At 37.3% G+C, this 22,963-nt stretch overlaps 1 protein-coding gene across 1 annotated transcript in view; it reads right to left on the bottom strand.

The window, feature by feature from the left end:
• The window catches only part of CFAP47 (cilia and flagella associated protein 47), a 212,668-nt gene that overhangs the window by 112,615 nt on the left and 77,090 nt on the right, over positions 1-22,963 (bottom strand). The window contains exons 34-40 of the mRNA XM_088144456.1: positions 20,767-20,864; positions 18,789-18,905; positions 12,326-12,460; positions 11,333-11,445; positions 6,481-6,631; positions 5,011-5,099; positions 3,498-3,584 (exon numbers count right to left, since the gene is read on the bottom strand). Coding sequence (XP_088000582.1) covers positions 3,498-3,584; positions 5,011-5,099; positions 6,481-6,631; positions 11,333-11,445; positions 12,326-12,460; positions 18,789-18,905; positions 20,767-20,864 — 790 coding nt within the window. The remainder of the gene's footprint in view (positions 1-3,497; positions 3,585-5,010; positions 5,100-6,480; positions 6,632-11,332; positions 11,446-12,325; positions 12,461-18,788; positions 18,906-20,766; positions 20,865-22,963) is intronic.

Here is a 22,963-nt window from a genome sequence, read left to right as displayed (position 1 = left end):
AGTCAACATCCTTGCTCCAAAGCCTATCTAGCTGCCCACTTACCATTGCCTCCACAGGGCATAGTTTCTGAAATGTTAAACAGCACCAGTTTGCCCCTCCAAAGCTGGTCCACCTACCAGCCTGCCTGCCAACACTTGTTTCTATCTAGCACAGTCACTTAACTCTAAATGATACTTTGCTGGCCCACTTATAGCAGCCTGCCTGCCTGCCTGTCTGCCTGCCTGCCTACCTGCCTACCTACCTGGTGCAGTCCCTTCTGCAGCAACACAGTTATGGCTGTTTCTACCAACCTGCCTGTAGCTTAGTGTCCACCACATCATGGCTACATTCACTTGTTGCCGCTGACAGTCATCTTTGAATGCATTTTTCTCCACACATATCAGCCTACCTTGCCAATGTCTGCCTCCTTCTACCTGGGCAGTAACTCAAACATGCTACTTTACTAGCCAGCAGTTTTGATATTTATCTGCAGTGCAGTTAGTACAGCAAATTCCTCTCAGAAAGCCTCATTTTTTTCCATATAAAATTTATCAATCAATCAATCAATCAATCAATCAATCAGGTGGCTAAATAGTGTAGTGGTTAGAGCACCACCTTTGACGCAGGAGACCAGGGTTACAATCCTGGCTGGTTGGTACCTACCTTACCAGTATGAGACCCTTGGGCAAAGACCCCTGACGCTTCATCTGCCTACCTCAAATATGAAAGTGACATGAACTAACACAGTCATGCCGGCTCAGACATCACCTGGATTAGCAAGGTCCACGTCAGATGTGGGGGAAACAGGACAACCTGATGATAGGTAGGATACTGGAACAAACCATACATAGACAAGACAAGAGAACCTGGAATTGATGGAATGCTACTACAACAGTAGACCTAATGAGAGGGGATATATCAAATGCATGAGGGAACTATGAATGGACAGAAGACCTACATCCACACTAACTGAAAAACAGCTAGTTACCCAACACTTCAGCATAGTGAAGAGGAAGCTGCTCTCACAACTTGAGATAGACCAACTCCACATAACAACCCAGACTCAAGCAGACTTGGAAGAACAACTGGATGTGCAGCCAACACTTGAAGCTGGAACATCACTGCCACCCCCTCCATTACAGAGCACAGCAGCTGATATCAGGCATAATATTATGGATAAACTAGCTATAGTCAACCCTCGAGGCCGATTACCAAGGCTCAGTGGAGAAGTACCATCAGACAGTATGCCGAAAGATGCCAATAGGGGCCTCATGACAATCCCTACTACCACCATAACTCAAACCAATGAACTGGTATACACTACAGCCACTGTAATCTTAGAAATGCTTGGCTACACAATCAAGAAGAACAGCAGTACATACATCCCCTGGAGGCTAAGATCAAGGCAACCTGGAGAGAAGTTAGTCAGCTGGTGGAACTACAGAGAAAATAACTGTTGTGGAATAAAAGTGCCACTTATTAGGCTTGTCAGTTCATACTGACACAGATAAAGCACTGTTCCTTGAAGCATTAATGCAGTTGCATCCTCCAAAAACTCAATATAGCTATTTTGGAAATTTTCCCCTACTCCTTTTGCATGCACCTGTGTAGACAGCTTCACTTTACTAGTAATTCCAGTGAAAGTCTTATCTGTGCATGTACACCCAGAGAAAACAGGGAAACCCTTTGAAGTAGCTGTGTCTTCCAGAGGACATGACTGCTTTAAAACTTGAGGCAGGGTGCTACACTCATGCCAGGACATTGTGTAAATAACCCCTTTTAAATATTTTCAGTAGTCCTACCATTTATAGAAATCTATAATCCATAAACAAATGTTACACAATATAAATAGTAAAATTACCATTATTCAACAAAGAAAATCTCTCCTAAAAAAAAACACACCGCTGGAATGAAACTAAATCTTCTTTTTAGTCTCTAAAGCTATATAGAGGAAGTCATGTATATGGCAATACACATGTTCATTCTGACATATATGTTTTAATTAGAGGTTTATAGTATTTCTTAGTTCCAAATTCTACTGTAATTTTTGCTACCATAGCTATTATAAGGGTTATATAAAAGATATGCCTCAAATAATTATGGATTACATCCAGTGCTTCTAATCTCATAGCAAAGTAGAAACTGGAAAAGGTGAAAAAGAACTTCCATTGCCCATTCTTCAATATACCCCTCTACCCCACACACATCAGATCTGCTCCACAAACTTTGGAGATGCACAAAGGGCTTGGAGAACAAGGAGATCTCTGCTTCTAAAATAGAGATGCAGCTCTGCCCTATATTTTAATAAGGGTAGAATTTAGAGTTGCATCATGACTGCCCAATTCATGGCAAAATCCTCATTTCAAAAAACAGAGGTAGTTCACCTCCTTATTTTTGATTCTAGAGTATGAACTGGAAAAACTGAAGCTTTAACCACCTGTTATTTAGTAATCAAGAAACATAAATGTTTAACATCTTTACTGTCTTCATTTTCAGCAGAAGGAATGAAATTTGCAAGAAAGTTAGACCTTCATGAAGAGATATAGCCAACCAAATTTTATGGAAATTAATGCAGTGGGTTTCAAGAAATTTGGTCTTTTGATCATAGCAGCTGATCAAAATACTTTTGCAAAAGGTGACATTTGCAGCATCCCCAATAATCATCTGCCAGCACAATATGACTAAATCACTGCACTCCACCCACCTCCACTCTTTCTGGTGCCTAATGTAATATACCTATTAATTGGGATCTACAGTAAATGACATGGTTGGATGTAATATTACCTACAAGGCAAAACATAAGAGAAAGATACACATAAAGATATATATTAAATCATTTACATAGTTAAAAATAATAATGATTAATAATAGTGTTCATACATGGGAAGAATAAATGAATGGAGGAAGAGAACCAAATACAGTGGGGTACTACAATGAATAGGAACATTGAGAAGATATTGTTTTTAAACAAAATAAAAGCTTGAAATATTTTATTCAAGAAAGGGAGGAAATGAAAAGATGAGAAAGAAGAAGAATGGAAAGATGGACAAATGAATAAAAATTAAGGAAAAATGGAAATAAGGATTATTGGGGGGGGGGGGAGAGAAATCAGTTCTTGGCAAGCAAAAACCACCCCAAAAATCCTTGATAACAATGAAGCATGATTGAAGTGGAAGTAAATATTTACTCCATTCCATTTATCATTCTCTCTCCACCCATCCAGAAGTCTATAACTGAAGCAACAGATTGCAAAAGTCAGTCTATCCCTGAATCTGGTATTTTCCCTTCTCAACAAAGCATTACATGAAGAAGGTATACATAGCATAATGCCCTCCTGAATGCAGTGAGCTCCAAGACCTCACATCAGGGTGGAGCTCCACAGAATGTTTTATTTGAGACCAGATGAATTAAGAATCTTTGTCCTGCTTGAAGTGAACTAAAAACCATTCAGACTACCTTATCCTATGTCAGGTTTTGGGTTTCTGTCTAATAGGAGCACAGTCTAGTAAAGACTTACCTTTTAATTTTTCCTTCCCTTATTTTGCTGATGTGATCAAGTGCCTCAGGATCCATGATACAACTTGTTGATTCAATTAAAATGACACTGCCAAAAGAAAAAAAAATCCAAGATATCAGAAAGCCTCTAGTTTTCACAAATAATAAAATGAAAATATTTTACAAAACCAGAACACAACAATGCTTATTTAGATTTCTAGGATGATATCTAATTTTGTACTGACAGAAGGAAAATTGTGAAAACAACTTAACAGCAATCTTTTTGTCTCAGCAGCCCCCCACCCTCCCACCCAAACTTTGCAAAATTACTGCATGAATAGTTGGCAGATCCTCCTGAATGGCCAGTGTTGTGACATGAAGGCTGGGATTAATGAGAATCACCAAAATCAGATACAAACAATATCTTTCTCAAGTCTTCTTCTTCTTCAATTCCTTCTTTCTCCTTTCTATTTTACTTATTATTTAATTTTTCTCCCACCTTTCTGTTTTCTCCAACACTCCTTGAATACCATCATAATCAATTTCTTTCATATGGTTTCCCAAATCCCAGTGTAGCAGTTTGGCTAAGGTCCTGATATCACCCATAACATTTGATGTCATATTCAGAATTTAGGTCTATGTATCTCAAAGCTTCTGGAGGGTAACAGTATTTTTAAAAACTGCACCAAATGTTCTATTTTACACTTAATTTATATTTATGGTTCAAAAAGCCATCTGGAGAACACATGTATATATGCAATATATTTATCTATGTGCGAGGGGAACCAGCTTTTATCATTCTGTGATCCTCAACCTGAGAATCCCTTTTTGAGTATAAATAAATGAAAGAATATAACATCTGCAGCCAAAAATGTTAAATGTCTAAGACCAAAGGAATTTGTTGGGGGGAGAAAAGCCAAAGGAAATGTTTACAGTATAAAATACCATATATCCTAATATACACTTGAAAAATAATTTATTAACAATTCAGGGATTTTCTTCCATGTCTTGAATTATAAGACAACATTGGTCATGCAACTTGAGTGTGCTGGCAGTCTAATACTAATAAGATGGAAATATGGGCAGAGAGATATTTGCACCTGCTGTTTTCTGATTTTCTTAAAAAATAAATTTCCCTTCCATTGAACGTAAGAGGAGCTAAATTACTTAGATCTATGCAAAGTCTTTTTTTTTTCCCAGTCTTTGGAGCACAGATGAAAACGTCCAAGAGCTTAGGACCCAAAAGATCAACAGTTCTTCCCACCAATGACACCCTACCATACCTCTCGTCAGGTTTTCTAATACCAGAATTTCCCATTTCAGGAAGAGCTGGCCTCAGGAACTTAGAAAAAAGTTTCCAATATTTGATTTTTCCCATCCAAGATAAATGTCCTCTCTCAAAACTGAAGAGGAAAATCTGACAGAATCTCTGGCAGGCCACAGATTTGTACTTTTTAAAAAATATATATAAGAACAGAAGATTAAGTAATTTTACTTTCAGAACAAATTACATTTTTCCAAGTCTAAATGCATACCTGAATGGCCCATCAGTTTTGAAAGGGCTAGTAACTTGTAGACTATATTTTTTCAACTCATAACATGAAGATTTGCATTTTAATATGCCCTGAAGATAAACAGAAATAGGCATTAGCTTGGAAGTTCACATCGGTAGTGAACTAAATAAAAAACATACATGATAAATTGCTATTTTTAAACAAAAAACTTTTTCAACTTTATGTATGACCAGTACACACAGGCCAATATCCTCTTAGTCAAGTTTTCAGAAAATCTTCCCAATGAAAAGTGTAGGACAGGTTCTGCTGCTTCAGATGGGGACATAAATGTCTATGAAATTTCAACATATAGGAATTAACCTACTTTACAGCTGGAGCAGGCAACCAAGTGCCTTCCAGATATTGAAAATGGTACCCTCATTGCTAGGTGGGTCTGTTAGAAACATACGGAACTCCAAAACTTCCAGAGAATATCAGGTTATCTAACAATCCTAGATAGGTTTACAAAGTGCCTAAATTTCTTTTCCTAATTTTTAAATTTTACTATGCGACCATCATTTGGAATACACTCCCAGTACAGTGGTACCTCGGTTCACGAACTTAATTCATTCCGTGACTCTGGTCGTGACCCAAATTGGTCGCGACCCGAATCAAATTTCCCCATAAGGTTCAATGTAAATACGATTAATCCTTTCTGACCCCTCCGAATTTGGTCGCGACCCGATTTTGGTCGCGTCCCGAATCAAATTTCCCCATAAAGTTCAATGTAATTACAGTTAATCCATTCTGAACCATATGTATTTTTTTTTTAAAACCGCAAAAATATGACACAAAATACAGTACGAAGAGAGAGAACGCTAACCTTGCTCAACACGACTTCTGGCATGGAGGAGAGGAAGGCGGGTGGGGAGGCGGTTATTGCTTGGAGGGAGAGCCCCCTCCCTACAGGAAGCCCTGACCACGTGTCACGGGAGAGAAAATGGCTGCGGATCCTGTTCGTCACCCAATCCGGCGTTCGCGAACGGAGGCAAAATTTTGCGAACAGAGCTGTTCATGACCCGAATTGGTCATGAAAGAAGCGTTCGTGACCCGAGGTACCACTGTAACATGTTCTTAAATGTGTCCAAACATAAACTGAAGGAAATTGTGAATTCAGGAAGGCGTATGAAGAAATGAGAGAAGCAGGAAAATAGTACAAGACTATTTTATCTTCCTTGCTGGGTACAGTAATGAACCATATTAATTAGCAAGAAGGGAGGAGGACAAGGGAGTTAATCATTCAAAACAATATCTTACTGGTCAAATAGCCTTTGCCAGATACATTGTTCCCATCTACAAATGGAATGTTATTTTTTTACATGCATGAGTGAGTTTCTTTTATGTTTGAACTGTAACTGCTCTTAATCTTATTACTGAGTGTTAAATATGAAGGACTAATTATCATGAACTACATATTTTCTGGAATTTCCTCATAAAATATATGATACTTACAGTAGGTTTGACGTAGTTAATCTTTGTCTTCAAAGAAAAAGCCATTGTAACACCTCCTACTCCACTCAAAGCTTTTGAAACAAGCAAAAGCACAGCTTCGGCAGGATACAGGAAACAGCTAGTGAATTCCACATTTACTTTTACTTGGCTCCTGAATTGGGGAATAATAAGATAACTTCTAATGCAATTATGGAACAGAAAGTAACAATAGTTTTATGTATCTGATACTGAGCTTCTTTTGCCAAGAGAAACTAAAAGGTAAGTCTTGACTCCTTGTGCATTTAGGGACATGTCCATGAAGTTTTCTAAGCAATGGTATGGAAGGGGTTTTCCATGGCTGCCTTTCAGGATGTTTTTCTACATCCCAATTTAACCTACAGCTCTGATATTCCCTGGAGGTCTACCACCCAAGAACAAGGCCCAAATGGATTTAGTTTCTCAGCCCAGACTATATTAGTCAGGACTTGCCACCTATCAAGTCTACAAAGTGGTAAAAACCAATGAACATTTGAAAATTGATATTTCACTATTACATTCTCATGCAGGTCCATTGTAGCACTGCTGGTTTTCTTTCCCTCCAATTCCCATATAAAAAAGAGTGAAACAAGGTGTCATTTTGGGCCCTTTCCAATTTAATTCCTAAATTATTTAGTTTTAGCCCAGACAAAATCTGAGTTTCACCATCCAAGTTAGCAAACAGACCTATTTCAGTTCTCCTTTACACTGATAATCCAGCTATCCTTTCTACAACTAAAGTGGGCTTGAGATGGAGTTTCTAAGCCTGGTCTCTTATTGTGAAGAAGAAACACTTCTAACCCAAACAAAACTACAAATGTAGTTTTCTCAAAAAGATTGGTCATCAGCCATCACTCTCAGAAAATTAATGATTCTCTATTGAATAAATTAAGATGTTTAAACTCTTGTACATTTCCTTTCAATATCAAGCACTCTGGAAAGAACTACCAATGGCTGCTTCTGTCCAGACCCACAGACCTGCAAATGCCATTTTATGTTATGCCAGCTCTAATGACAACAATTATGCACCTGTCACAGAGTAAAGTTAATTAGCCATCTGTTATATGGCACCCACATATTATAATCACTATACTTCAAGCTTTTTAGTTGTAGTTCAGTCTAAATTTTTAAAAGCCTAGTTGTGAGTCCCTAAATGCACTTCCAACTTTTTTTTTTATTTCTGGAAAAGTCTTTATTGAGAATTGTATGACGTAAGACCTCTGATGCCTCAAATTCTGGCTTAAATTAGTATTTATTGATATTTCCCTATCTTCCTTCACTGATTTTACAGGATATTTATCTGTATTGACAAAAGGCATAGATTTGGATATAAAATGTTGTGGTTTATTTAACCATGCTCAGGCCTCACTGGATTTGAAGCAATGGGTCCTCAGGAATGATATTCAGAGAAACCTGAGCACAAATCCCTTTTTGTAAGGTATGAGCTTGATTGAAAGACTGTTCTGAAATTCTAATTATTTAGCTATTATTTTATGTCCATCCCACAGAAGAGTTTTCACATTTACCAGGCACAATGCTTTGCCCTCCATGTTACCAGAAGGAATATTGAGTAACACTTCTATGCATGAGGGCCTATTTCTTCCAACGGAGAAGATACAGAACATTTCGCATGTTTTCCTATTATGCTCTTATTTGGCCTAATTTGATAATTCAGAAGGAATATTCTCCTTCCTTTAGTTCACAGAACTTCTCTAAACTCCAGAAGAGCAGTCAATTTCACTCAATAGCCATTGCTATTGTCACTAATATTGTACCTACTTTGTTGGATGTTGTATTCAGATATATATCCAATTGTACTTAAACTGAGATCTTTATTCTATTTTTATGTATATTTCAGCCTAGACTTTTGGATAGGATCTACATAAAGAATTTGAGGAAATTATACATTTTTTTCCAACCAGTGACTTGTAATATTATCTTTCAAAAGAAAATTAAGTGTACAATAATTTCAAACATTATAGAACGTTGTTTTTGAAAAGATATATTATATTTAAGAATGATTCAATAAGTGTGTAGTATCAGGGCTGAGTCTGATATAGGTTGCAGTGAGTTCTCAAAGCACCTCTCCTAGAGGTCCTCTGGGATTTACATAGTATGGGGCCATCTTCTTTTCTTGGTGTAGGTGCTTGATAAGATAGCCACCATGTATCTTACAGATATCCTCCAGACCCCACCAACCCGAGCATGTGAGATAGACTGGAATTCCACAACAACTTTACTTTACTGTCAGATAGAAAGTGTCATGGCCCAGGCTCAGGACTCAGATTGTGAATCTGAATCTGACCCTGAAGAAGCTGCTCCAGCTGAGCCTGTGGAATGTCAGGCTCAGGGGAGACAAAGCCAGGAATCACATGAGGCTGATCAAATACAGGCACTACCTGAGCAGCTGGAGAAGTCAGATGAGGATGGCATAAGGCCTCCCAGCCCCTGCACCCGATGAGTGGAGAAGAGAGCAGAGCAGAGATGTCTATGAGGCTCCTTGCCAAGCAAAGGAGTAAATGTCTTGATTAGTGACAGCTGGCTGCAGCCTGATTTAAGAGGCAGCCCTGACCCATGTTCCCTTTGCTAGAAACAACTGTCTGACCTCTGGCTCTTGTGTGACACTCATGTGTGGATTCTGCCCATGAAATTCTGACGTTTGGACTGGCTGACAACCCTGACCCAGCTCTCTGAACCTTGGACTGATATTGAACTACTCTTCTGCATGTTCCTGTTAAAAAGCAAATCATTCAGACAAATGCCCGAGACTCTGTTTTAGTTTGCATGCTTTGACTGTTATCCCTTGATCGTGAATAAACTATGAGCTACCACAGCAATTCTGTGAGAGTCAGTATTTGAAACCTGAAGCAGGACAGAAAGAAAAAGATGACAAAAATGCAATAAATAAATAAATAAATAGCACCACATCCAAGTCCTATAGTGTAAGGCTTGTGACTAGGGAAGTCAGCACCCTCATTCCCGCTCTAGCAGAATCTACAAATGATTCATAAAATTACTTAATATTTTTAAAAAAGAAACCCTTCTTTTCTTGCTTTAAGTAGTCACGCTACTTTACAGTTAATGTAAGGTTCAAGGTGAATAACAAAACGGTATTGATCTACCCCTAATTTACAAGAATTCTGCTGTAAAGCAATTCCAAGTTACATAAAACCACACAATTTACTGAACATGTACAAAGAACTTAAATATTTGAAACAAAAAGTTTTCAACTAACATATACACATCAAGGTAAATCAAAAGCTTAACTGCTAATTCCTGGTTAAATATTCACCTGTACCTTAGACACAAAGGCCAAATCCACACTGTTTACCACATCATTAGTCCAGGCCACCCACCATTTCTTGAGTGCAGGAACGTATGTTGCTGTCTTCCACCTACTCATAGCCCATTGCAAATGCACCCCACCACCACCACCAATGTTTTGAATCTCTGTTTCAAAAGTACTATTTTCCACCCTGAACTGTCTTAAACCCTTCTGAGCAGTTAGCCTGCCGTGCTTCATTCCAATTGAGCAACATCCCCAGTTCCATTGCTACAGAGGCTGGCACACTTCCCCCTACAGCAGCTGGTCACTGTCCTGAACAGCCATTTCATTTTGAGCAATGTTCTTAGGTGGTTAGTAGCTTTCTTTTTTTAAATTTTTGTTAAGCCAACATTGCCCCATCAAGATAATAGAGTCCAATAAAGTCTCCTGGACACCATCTTTCCCCCACTTTTCTGCCAGCACAACATCATTCCATTTTTACATCTCCTAGTGATCACCCTTTTGGTTTCTGCCAAGGTTTCCTTTCTTTCTCACCCTGTGCTTGCTGTATTTTACTGGGTCCCTTTGGAAAAAACAAACAAACTTTTAAGCTTAGGCTGCCATGCAAAATTGCCCACAGGATCACTCCAACAAAAGATTCCTACTTGCTCTTCTTGGTTTTTTCAGATTCTTGTCAATTATAACCTTAAATCAGGGGTATAGAAAAACAATACTTTAGCTCCTTTCCCTCCCCTATGTCTAGATTTCTGTTTTGGATTTTCAAAGCTTTCCCTCTCTATAAGTGAAGGGAGTTTGGTAATCTTCCCAAATATGTATCCCAGTCATGCTCAGGAAAGCATTTTCCGTCAGAACGATTCCTGCTTGAGACAAGGTTGTGTACTGGATACTTCTAGAATTGCAACTGGCAGTCTGGAGTCCCGGGAAGATAGGTTGGTTTTACAACATAGCATAGTACACAGATTCTAAATATAAGTTGTCTGGGTCAAAAAGAAAAAGGAAGCACAAATGGGTGCAAGGAATACAATCATGAGGTTTAGAACCCCTATTGATTATTTAAAGTAGACCTCCAAACAGACAGAGTGTGGGAAAGAGATTAATATTGCTGAGTGCCTGAGTGAATGAATTCCATTGGGCTAAGATATATTAAGGCAAGGACTTATGGAGATGTGAAGAATATGGAAGAGGAGAACCATTCAAAGAGAATGTTATAAAAAGATCACCCAACAGGGATCAAATCACTATAAGGACTTTTTTTTTTTTTTTAACTCTGGACAGACCTGAAGGAAGGACACTCAAATATTACAATATGTATTGAACAATACAGAGCTCATGTATTTCTTTGCTGTACCTCTAGACTGCTCAATAACTGCAGCTTTTTAAGTGGTAAAAAAAAAAAAAGTAAAACAATAAAAAAGTACTCAATGAACAGCAAATCTGGTGTAAGCACAGAATTCTGAAGATGCAATTAAACAAATATCTGGAAGATCACAGTGTCTAGAGGAAGATATGGGGACATAGTTGCAGTCATAAACCAAATGGAAGTTTACTTACTTTGGGGAAATTGTGACAGTGTTTCCTTTAGGTAATGAAAAAGCAGAAGATTCTCTTCCTAAAATTGTAGCATTGTATACCAAGGGCTTTATGCTGGGGTTTTTCAACTGTATCTGTTGCAAAAATACAATATTTTCATTTATTGAATCTCTTTACTCCCCTTTTCAGAGCAATCCCCAAAAGACTTACATAAAAAGTCTCCATAAACAGTTTGACAAACAATATTACATATTTTTTCCATTTCAGTAAATGCAGCAGCTGCAAGACATGGGATCAGGCAAAATTCATGAAGAGGTATGTATTATACTTTCTTTGTTTTGTAGAGGGCCCTAATAAATTTCCTCAGGAACCTTAAGACATCACTAAAAAACAGCATTATTATTCCCAAATTACAGATGAAGGGGGAGCTAAGAGATAGTGAGTTGCATGAGGTTTTAAATTATGTCTTTTACTAGATGACAGCTCTAGTAACAAAGCAGGGATTTCCAAAATCACAGATCATTATTAAAATAATTATGCTAAATAAAAATGGATTAATTCCTAAAAGAACTGAAAACTAATAAAATAAATTACCTCATTATCCATAACACTTTGAATAGTAAAAGTGGTATAGTATAGTAAAAAGATGACACAACTTTTACCCTAAGTGTTGGAAGAATTTAACTACCAGTCATCATAGGCACTATGGAAACTGAAGTGCAAAACATCTGGATACCATTGTTGTGAATGCATTTTTCAGATCTGCAGATCATAACCTAATATTTGATATGCCATGACTCCCTATTAAGGTTAAAATTCAGAAACCAGCCCTCTAGCTATGAATCAGTAAGTACAGGTTCTTTTTTCTTTACGTTACATCTTATCTTCCAGTATCTACTAATAACGCTTAATTATTGAGGCTCATTTTCTCCAATATCAGTAACAGAAATCCCCAGGTCCATATTATACTTTCAATTCTATCAAAAACTATTTAAAATCTTAATGTAGAAATACCTTTCTAAGAATAGTAGCATGAAGTTGGCCAGTGAACTCAAGTGTTTTCTTAGGTAAATACTGAGGAAGCCGCTCGTATAAATAGACACAAAGCATAAGCATCATGACTGGATTTGGATCACAAATGTCAGCAGCCTAATTTAACATTGAAAATAAGGCAATGTAAATTGGTGCTGTAGACGAAGACTTTGAAAAAAAAATGTTAAGAGATTGCAATTTCAGTTATCTTAATTACCGATCTTCCATATATAAAGCCACTATAAAACAGAAACTAAAACCTAGAAACTAGAACTGATTTTTTTCAAACATCAACATAAGGAAGTACACAAAAGAAGATGTCTGAGAAACAAATGCCTTGAATCTGTTGTACTGAATCGACATACGAAACAAGGGGAAATGTATAGAAATATTTAAATACTGTCTAAATTATCACAGTTCTTTTCATACAAATATATTTCTAGTGACTGGTTGCTTACATTTAAATATACCAATAAAACCTTAAAATACAGTAAAAAAAAGTTTACTGAAATTCAGTTATGCGCTTCTCTAGGACAGAAAGAGTACTGACACTTTTGAACTTTGGTGTTGGAGAAGACTCTTGAGAATACCATTCAAGAAAACAAATCTATGGATCATTGAACAAATCAACTCAGAGTTCTCACTCAAGGCCCAAATGACCAAGCTCAAATTATCCTACTTTGGACACATTATGTGTGTCCAGGACAACACATTATGCGCATCTAGGACAACACCTAGCTTTCTGGTGAAGGCTCCGATGCTGGGAAAGGTGGAAGGAAAAAGAAGAAGATGATCAGCAGCAAGATGGATGGACTCAGTTACAGTGGCAATGAGTGCACCATTGGGAGACATGAAAGACAAGGTTATAGGCAGATCATCATGGAAAAAAATTATCTATGTGGTCACTAAGAGTCAACATTGACTTGATGGGACATAATCAAATCAATGAGAGATAGGATATATCCACTCCTTTATTCAGAGTTTTTCATACAGCAGCAGGATTGAATGTTCTAAATAACTGGTTAATTAACATAAATATGTAGTATACATAAATAATATTTAATACTCTAGAGTATTACTTTCTGTACTTTCTGAATTTTATTTTCTGCAAAATTCATTGTTTATAATTTTATACCAACTCCACAGGTTTGTATTTACTACTATCCCAGTATATATCATTTATTTGATGAAATGAACAATAGTCAATGAAAATTTATTTCATGATAATGTGCATCTATGTTTCTTGGTAGCAATAACAGCATCAATTACCGCATTACTTAACAACAGTAAAAATATTATGCAGCTTTTTGAAATCAGTACGTTAAAGACAAAAGACAGAAATGTCATTATGTTTTTTGGGGATGAAGGATGAGGTATGATTTTCTTCCTATTTCTGATAAACATTCCACCAGATTTTCAGTGCAGTACCAAGCACTGCTGGAAGGAAGTGGGATAGCCTTAGTCTACATGAATCTTTCTAGTCTAACAGATCTTTGGAACATAAATCAGGATAGGGAACCTATCTTACAAATTGCTAGCCAAGATGGTCTGTGGCATGGTTTGTGGACACAAGACTGAACTCAGGCTTTAATAATCATGCTGATGACACAGTCTAGGTCAACCAGAGGTTTATCATTTTTACAATAACCTTGGGGCTATGTCAAATTATACCAGATTCTGGTTTATCTATTATTTTATTTTATTTATTTATACATAGACTTATCCCCACTCATCTCCCCACAATGGGGGACTCTGGGCAGTTTACATCAAGTTAAAACAATAAATACATAATTAAAATTTATAAAAAGACGAACACGTCTACACAGATAGAAAGAAGAGAAAACATAAATAAATAAATAAATCCAAGAGGCTGATGGAAGCCACACTAGGCCTCTAGGGGGCTAGCCAACCCCATTTCTGACAACCTCCCTCCCCACCCCAGGCCAGATGGCAAAGCCAGGTCTTCAAATCCCTCCAAAAGGCCAGGAGTGAGGGGGCCTGTCTCACCTCCAGGGGCAAGATGTTCCAAAGGGCGGGGGCTACAGCAGAGAAGGCCCGCCTTCTGGACCCCACTAGTCAGAGTTCTTTTGCCGAGGGGGTCCGGAGCATGCCCTGTGAGATCGGGTGAGATGGGTTGAAATCGGGGCGAGGCGGTCCCTCAGGTAGCCTGGCCCCATGCCATGTAGGGCTTTAAAGGTGATAACCAACACCTTGAATTGGACCCAGAAGCAAACTGGTACCCAATGCAGCTCACGGAGCAAAGGTGTTATATGGGTCCTTCTTCAGACCTCCAAAATAGCTCGCGCAGCTGCATTCTGGACCAGCTGAAGCTTCCGGATACTCTTCAAGGGTAGCCCCATGTAGAGCGCATTGCAGTAGTCTATCTGGGAGATAACAAGGGCATGAGTGACCGTTCGAAGGGCATCCCGATCCAGGAAGGGGCGTAACTGGTGCACAACCCGAAGCTGTGCAAAAGCCCTCCTGGCCGCGGCTGCCACCTGCTCTTTGAGCAGGAGCCATGAGTCCAGGAGAACCCCCAAATTACACACTGGGTCTGTCTGGGTCAGTGCTACCCCATCCAGCACCAACGATGACAATGTCCCAGATACAGAAGAGCCATTAACCCACAGCCATTCCGTCTTACCAGGGTTCAGCTGGAGCCTGTTATGGATTGAGGGTCCACTCATACTGGGCAAGCAAGTGACAATTGTTTTCCTTTCCATGGGTGGGTCTTTGAGTACATGTGGTTTTAACTTCTATTAGCAAACAACATACAGCATAGAAACATACCACCAGATAGGACCTTAGAAGTCTTCTACAATTGGAAGGGACTTGTGAAATCATTTCATCCACTGAGAAACCTCCCTATAAAGATTTCCCTAAATGCAGTGTGGATGCTATTCCATCCATGTGAATGGACATCCAATAGTGATTTATCTTCACCATGCATGCTATGCTCATCAATGACCAACACCTGGACAAGGCACTATAAATGCCAAAGACAAAGGAAAAAGTGCCCTAGTTACCTTGTCAGCAGGAAGGTTAGAAAGTGGGACTATGCAGTAATGGAGGATTGTCTTTATGTTATGCTATTTGGAAAAGATTTAGCAGAACATATGTAGGACACTCCCAAAGGAGACAAGAACTGAGAATCAGCCAGGATGGCCCTCCTGATGCTGGTTGCAAGGGATCACTTAGAGTTTTCCATGAAAAACAAGGACAAACTGGATTTTCCCTCTTTAGTGAATTCCAAGAGAAATTAGCTTATTTCCAGGGGCATCTTTGGTGGGGAGTGGGAGGGGGGGAGTTTAAAAAATTCAAGATAGTCACTATTGCTTGAAGACCAGTCTCTTTTTTAAGTGCATCAGACATGTGACATAGGTAAAAAGGGGACACCAAAACATCTAGAAATAGGATTTCACCTAAACCTCCCAGTGTTAAGAAAAATAACAAGGAAAAAAAATGCAGAATGAAAAATCTGTGCAAAGGGAAAGGGATAATTTAAATATTTATTTATTTATTTATTATTTAGATATATATGAGGCTGCCTAACTCAACACTGGCTCTGGAAGGTGTATATTTAAAAAAAGAAAAAGCACAATATCTAAAACCAAGCAAAAGAGAATAAACATAATAGGGAACAAACATACATCAAAACTGAAACAAATGATACACAAAGAGTAGGATTTTCCATGAAGATCATAGATGCCTGGGGGAATGAGGTAAATGAAGACCTTCTTTAAGCTAATCTGGTCCTTTTAGAACTTGGTATACTATACCAATACTCTGAATCTGGCTTTGTAGCAGGCTGACAGTCAGTGAAATTCTTTTAGAACAGTTATGGTATGTACACACCATGACATCTCAGCCAGTAACCTAAGATATTGCATTCTAAAATAAACCATGAAACAGTAAAGTAGGTTAGAATTGTTATTACAGTGACAGATTTGAAATTAAGTAGGGGATAGAAGCTTGCTTACAGCAGTGCAACCTGAACAGCAGGCTCCCAGTCCAGCTCTTGCTTCTAGTCAATAACACTATGATGCCTACACACATATGTTGTAAATAGCTGGACTTTTACAGGCAACTTTTCAGAAGAATCTACAATAGCTGTTCACTCTCCAATAGCTATCTGTGGCTCTGATAAATCAAGCCCTTAAACTGCATTACCCTGGAGTTCAGTTTAGCAATGCTTAGTGAAAAACTAAAATCTATTAAAATCCAATATTCCCACTGAGCCTATTCCTAGCCAGACATTCTTATGACTTCCTATTTCTGTGTCTTAAAAAGAAATAGAAAGAATAACTGACCATAGAAATAATAATTCTTATCTAAGAATATGTAGTAATGAATTCTCAAACAACTATAAAAGAAATCATTTGAAACAGCTAGAAAAACCGCAGGCTGATAACAAAAGATACCAAATATATACCCCCTTCTTAAATTGGCAATTCAGTATAAGTGCTTTATTTTTAGCCTCCCATAATCATCTTTTTTTTTCCTCCTCTGATCTTCTATGATTCTATTAGATGATTTGTTCCAATATGACTATATGCCTGGAAAAGTACAGATGTTATGTCATTATTCTCTACTGTTATGGTGTTACAAAAGACTAGGGAGCTTTTGATTAGGAATATAAGTATTAAAAGATAAATTTGGTAAATACTGGAATTGGCACTGTAAATTAAGAACTAATGAGCAATTGGTTAAACCATAATAGAAGCACCTATAAAACCAGATGACATTAAATGGTGCTTACTACAATAAACTTACAGAGAACAATGACACATTCTCTTTACACATACAAAGTACAAAAAATATTTGTAGTAAATTATCACATATTTCCTGTAAAGGAAATATCATTCAAGGAAACTAAAAGAAGAAAAAGTTATAAGTGTAAACAAATTAATGAAAAACACAATTATAAAGCCAGAAATGAAACTTACAGTAATATTGTATTACCTCTTTATTTACTAATTCATTTAATCATTTCTTTAGCCAATTACTAGATCTCAAAAAGCTATGCATGATAGGACCTAATTAGTAATTGGATGGGAGTACAGGAAATGAAAGCTGGATAAGAAATCAAAACACATACAAACAAGCCATTTAAAAATACTTACCTCAGAAATATTGTATTTTTTGTTATGTTCCCACAGAAATGCGGTAGAACAATACAGTATGCACTAAATAAATAAAACAATTCATCCAGAACAATCACTTTTATGTCATTTTTCATTTTTTAAAAAACAATATCCTTTTGCAGCAGCATGTCAACACACTTGTACAACACAAGCCGCAAGAGGAAAACTCTTTAAAAGGAAGATACTCACAACCCAGTTCTTGGTCAATCAAAAGCCAAGACCAGGCTAAGCTGACAATTAAGAAAACAGGATATGTACTGAATTTAAATCTCTCCCAACTCCAAAGGGTAGGAGCCTGCTTCACTGTCTGGGCAATAATTTGGATGTGTGCCAATATTATTAGCACTTAGTTTGGCATGAGTTTAAATATGATGCACGTGCCTCTTCTCTATTCTACCTCATCTCCATTTTTTTTTTTAAAAAAAGGTTTCCATTTTGATTATCTACCATCTAATCAGAATTGACTCCAAGTGACCACATAAGATAGATTTTCTCCAGGACGACCTGTCCCCAACCTGGTTCTTCAGATCTTTTTATGGTATACCCATTGCTGCTCTAATTGAGACCATCCATCTTGCTTCTGCCATTTTCATTTTCTCTTTTCTTGCACCTTTCCCAGCATTATAAGCTTCTCCAGAGAGCTAAGTCTTTGTTTAATGTGTCAAAATAATTTGAATTCTTCAGATAGCAGAGTGAAATTGTGATTCAATCTAACCTCCTCTAACAAATGCATCTTTTAATTGGATTTATGCCCTAGATGGCATTGGTAGTTACTTTTCTGAAAAGCAAATTTCCTATCCACAGATATTAAAATCTGGTGTAGTGGTTTAAGATTCTGGGCTAGAAATCAGAAGATTGTAAATTCTAGTTCTTCCTTAGGCATGAAAGCTGGCTGGATGGCCTTGGGCCAGTTATTTTCTCTCAGTCCAATCGACCTCATGGGGCTGTTGTTGTAGTGAAAATATGAGGAGGAAGCACTATGTACACTGACTCAATATGACAAATAAAGGCAAGATATAAATCAAATAAATAAATGAAGTGCATAATTAATTCAAAGCCTCCATATTTTGAAATGTTACAAACCTCCATAAAATTAAAGTTCTTATTCACCTTTTTACTCTTACAAAAAGTTAAAATAAATTAACTGGATATTTTTATACCAACTGGTTTACATGGCATTATGATACTTAATTAATTTAACTACCTATGTGCAATATTGTACTTTAAAAATTGGAATGTAACATAGTATAACTGAAAGAATATAATTAATCATAGAACATTTGTAACATAGGACCACTTACCGCTATATCTATGTCAAGATTTATTGCATGAAAAGCATTTACAAGTATCAAGGCATTGTGAAAATATTGTTCAGAACTTGTTGGATGAGTGTACATATTCACAAAGTGAGTTGAAATCTGCAGCCAAAAAGAAAATGAATTTTTTTTCTGAGCGATCTTATTGAATAGTTAGAAGCATTTTATTAGCAACCCTATTTGACCAATCCTGAATATTTTAATATATCTGCTCCTCTGCTATTCTTTTTCCAGGAGTTTTGAGATGAAACTCCAAAACAGCTAAATCTCTCTTCCCCCCCACCCTTTAGAACACTGCAGCTCATTTTGATGACACCTTATCTGAATGGGACACTTCTATATCTCTGCAGTAATAATCCTCATTTCTTCACCTTTTAGCCCTTCAAGAATTAGCTGCTTTTCTCTCCATTACAAATATTTAAATCCCCCTTATAGCAAGTCCTGCCAGTGGTATATTTACTCTTCACAGGAAGCAGCTCTCCAACATTTCAGGACAAAGGTCATTCCAAGCACTGTTCCCTGGTAGATTTATTCATAAACTATTTAAAAAATATGTGCTTCACTAAGACCACTCTCAATTTTCATTTCTAGTTTCTTGAAGACAAAATTATATTAAATATCACTTATCCTTCTTTTACCCTTTTTGTCCCCTGCTTCCCTAACCAGATCTCCAATCATTCCTGTGTTTTCAAGTGCACTCAGTGGTTCAATCAACACCTCCCCTGAAACTACTTGAACTAAATTCAAAGCCATCATAGTGAAACAAGAATGGTTCTGCTGTAAAATTATTTAGCCATCATGTTGACAGAACATCTAAACTACTCGAGACCCAACACACCAAGAAGGTAACCTTTGCTGCAATGACACAGTTGGGAATATGGCTGCTGATACTGAAACAGAATTACAAAATGCTAATCAAGAAGAGCAGTATAACTATAGGATGATTTAAAAAATACTACGTTAAGCAAGAGAGTTTTGAGAACAGCTATAAAGAAACAGCAATATCTGCAGCAAGCTGCAATGGTACCAAAATAGCAATACACACAGAGTGATCTCATCACACAAATGCTCCAATTACATTGTGCCTTGACAAATGATGAAAGTATCTAAGTCATGGCATTTGCATTGTCACATACATTTAAGTATTTGCCCCTCTGTGGAGCAAGGAAGAGAGGCAGCCTTTTAAGTAAAGAAAACAGATGAATTCAACCACAGGGAACAGCATGATGAACAGAAAAAAATAGTGTTGGTATCCTTCAGTTTCCTTTAATAAAAGTGTGTCATCCATCAGGACCCAAGAAACGTGCCTTCTCTACTGTGGCGTTTGCCACAGAATGAAGTTCTCCCTTAGATATGGGTGGCTCCCACCCTTTTGGCATTCCAGAGGCCCTTAAGGACTTGGTTGTCCTCACAGGCCTTGGGTCAGGCAGCCAGAGCCCCTTGCAGGATGTTGGTTGCATATGCTCTGGTGTTATTGGCCAGATTCCCATCTTGTTCTTCTCTTCTCTTTTCTAGTTTGCTTCTTGTTCTGTGTTAACCTGTTCTTATTTATCTGGGGTTTTTTTTATTCTATTCACTGAATTGTTAGTTGCCCAGATTTGTTTTGGAGTCAGGTGGTACCAAATTGAATAAAATAAATAAATAAACCTAAAGATAAAGGAAAAGATTCAACACTAGAGTGGAACATTCAGATAAAAGAGAAGATTTAGCAAGGAGTTTGAGCATAGTTTAAAAAGTAACACGCTGAGGCGAAGAGAAAGAGATATAAAATGTACCAGCCAAAGTGATAACCATATTAAATAAGTAGCTTAAACAGTAATAAAATGATAAAGTTGTATTATTTTTATTTGGTTCAAACTTCATGAACGTACCATATTGGCTTTTTCTATTAATATACTAAAATGTATTATAAATAAACCAAAAAATAACATTTCTATCAAAAAGTTTTTAAAATCTTTCTTACCAAATAGGGGCAATAGCTTGCTACTTGTGCAGCAAGGACAAGGCCATCAAGGAGATCTCTATCGAAGTTAACTATCCATCTTGTTGGAGGCATGTCCCCTATTTGAAATGAGATTTTAGAATTTCATAGTGCAAAATATGTGGACTTATAAAAGTGCTGTGTTTTTTCTTTGTTGGAAAGATACTGCAATGTATCTGGTAAACCTGACCCATCTTACAACTATTAAAAGTTATTCACTCCCCCACTAAATAGTATTATTAGGTTTCTGACTTCTCCATAAATCTGCTAGACAAGGATCATACCCCTGCAAGCTGAGGCAGAAAAGAAAACCATCTATATATAGGTACACTCAGAGAACCAGGGAACAATTTCCCATCTTGCTGCATTCTTTCTAGTTTGTCTTTGGATTACAGTTTCCCAGAGACTCCTGGCACCCAGAGAACGGTCTCTCTTCATAGGAACTGGCCCCAACTCCCAATGGAGGCCACCTGCCCAAGATTTTTTTAGCCTCCTGAGAATGGAGCAGAAGAGGTGCAACATCCAGGGGCATAAAGTCACTTCCAAAAGAGTAACTTCATAAGGAGCCAGGAGCATCACATTGCTTTGTTTTCTCATAGTTTGTTCTTTTGGCCATTGAACAGCATAAGATAACATAAAACTATAAAATTTTACAACCCTTCAGACCATACCTATAGATTATGAGAAACATACATAAAGGATTATAATTAATAGCACAGAAACAAAGAAAATAAAGTCTACAAAGAATTACAAGATGAATTATAACTAATATTAATACTAAAATTGTATTTAATATTAATATTGGTATACAACAATAACTGTCTATTCTTCTAAAGATAATAAAATTGTATAGATATTATATCTAAAATATTGAAAGAAAAGGGTAAAATATTGTTCTATGCAAAAAAAAACCCCAAACTTATGACAATAGAATATGGGTCTAAATGCTAAAAATAACCAAGCACATAACAGTCAACAACACAACAGTGCAAAGTGTAAGGATTTTGTTGGATCTAATTAACTCTTACTGACAGTCATTTCTTGGCAAATTTTACAAGCTTCTGCCCCAAATTTAGCAACCTTGCATGTCACAAAATAATTACCATCTGAAAGAAGTGAGAAAACATAAATTGGTCTGCACAACCTGGCAGTCATATAATATTAGAGAAATCAGACTTTGACTGCCTCTATAAAATGAACAGTAGAAAGAGACATGTTCAATAGTTTCAGTGTGCCCAGAGCCACAAAATAATTACCATCTGAGAGTAGTCAGAAAACATAAATTGGTCTGCACAACCTGGCAGTCATATAAATATTGGAGAAATCAGACTTTGAATGCCTCTATAAAATGAACAGTAGAAAGACACATGTTCAATAGTTTCAATGTACCCAGAGCCATAGGGGCAAACTTCATTTTCTATATACAGTATGTGCATACTGTACAGTATGTGAGGTAGCAGTTTTCAACTGGCAACAAATCTACATTCTTGATTGTATCATGGACTGCTATAAAGAGATGCATTGAGGTCAGTGAGAGAGAAAATGGAAAATGGCCTGGGAGCAAATAATGAAGCAGTAGGGGAATATACGTATGGTGGGAAACTGCAATTTGCTATTACAGGTAGTCCTTGCTTAACGACCATTCATTTAACAGTGGTTCAAAGTTAAGACAGCCTTGGAAAGGGTGCTTTTTGGCCCATAAAGCACTTCCAGCCATTGTAAATAATAATAAGTGTAGTGTCTGTGTTCTATAGGAATTCTGTTTAACTGATCAAATACTCCATCTGGATGGCAAGGAAAATGTAGGGATACATTTGGCATATTTCCCATCACACTGCCTAACAGTCTGTCATCCTAAGAGAATGCCAAGGTGGTCCTTGGCATGATGTTGAATTAATCTACATTGTGGTAATGAAATCAGGGAAGAGTACTTACTTTTCTGTCTGTATTTCATCCTTACACAACAGACCAGTATTGCTCTTCCATATTATAAATCATCTCCTTTATCAACATATTGGAAGGGGGAACCAAAATAATCAGTGACTTTCTACGAACAATTCATATGTTCTTTGGACATAAAGTCAATCAGGTTCACCTCAGATTGGACTCGAGTAACAAGGTAGGTCATAAAACTGTAAACTCAACAACTAGCAGCCCTGTTATTTTGGAATTTTATTTT

The sequence above is a fragment of the Python bivittatus genome, unplaced genomic scaffold, assembly GCF_059951505.1.
Source record: "Python bivittatus isolate LINGU-HERP-01145 unplaced genomic scaffold, Pbiv_v1 ctg000350_np1212, whole genome shotgun sequence".
NCBI classification, from domain to species: Eukaryota; Metazoa; Chordata; class Lepidosauria; order Squamata; family Pythonidae; genus Python; species Python bivittatus.
Note: the sequence above shows the minus strand (reverse complement) of the source record. Positions and strands in the feature narration are given on the sequence as shown.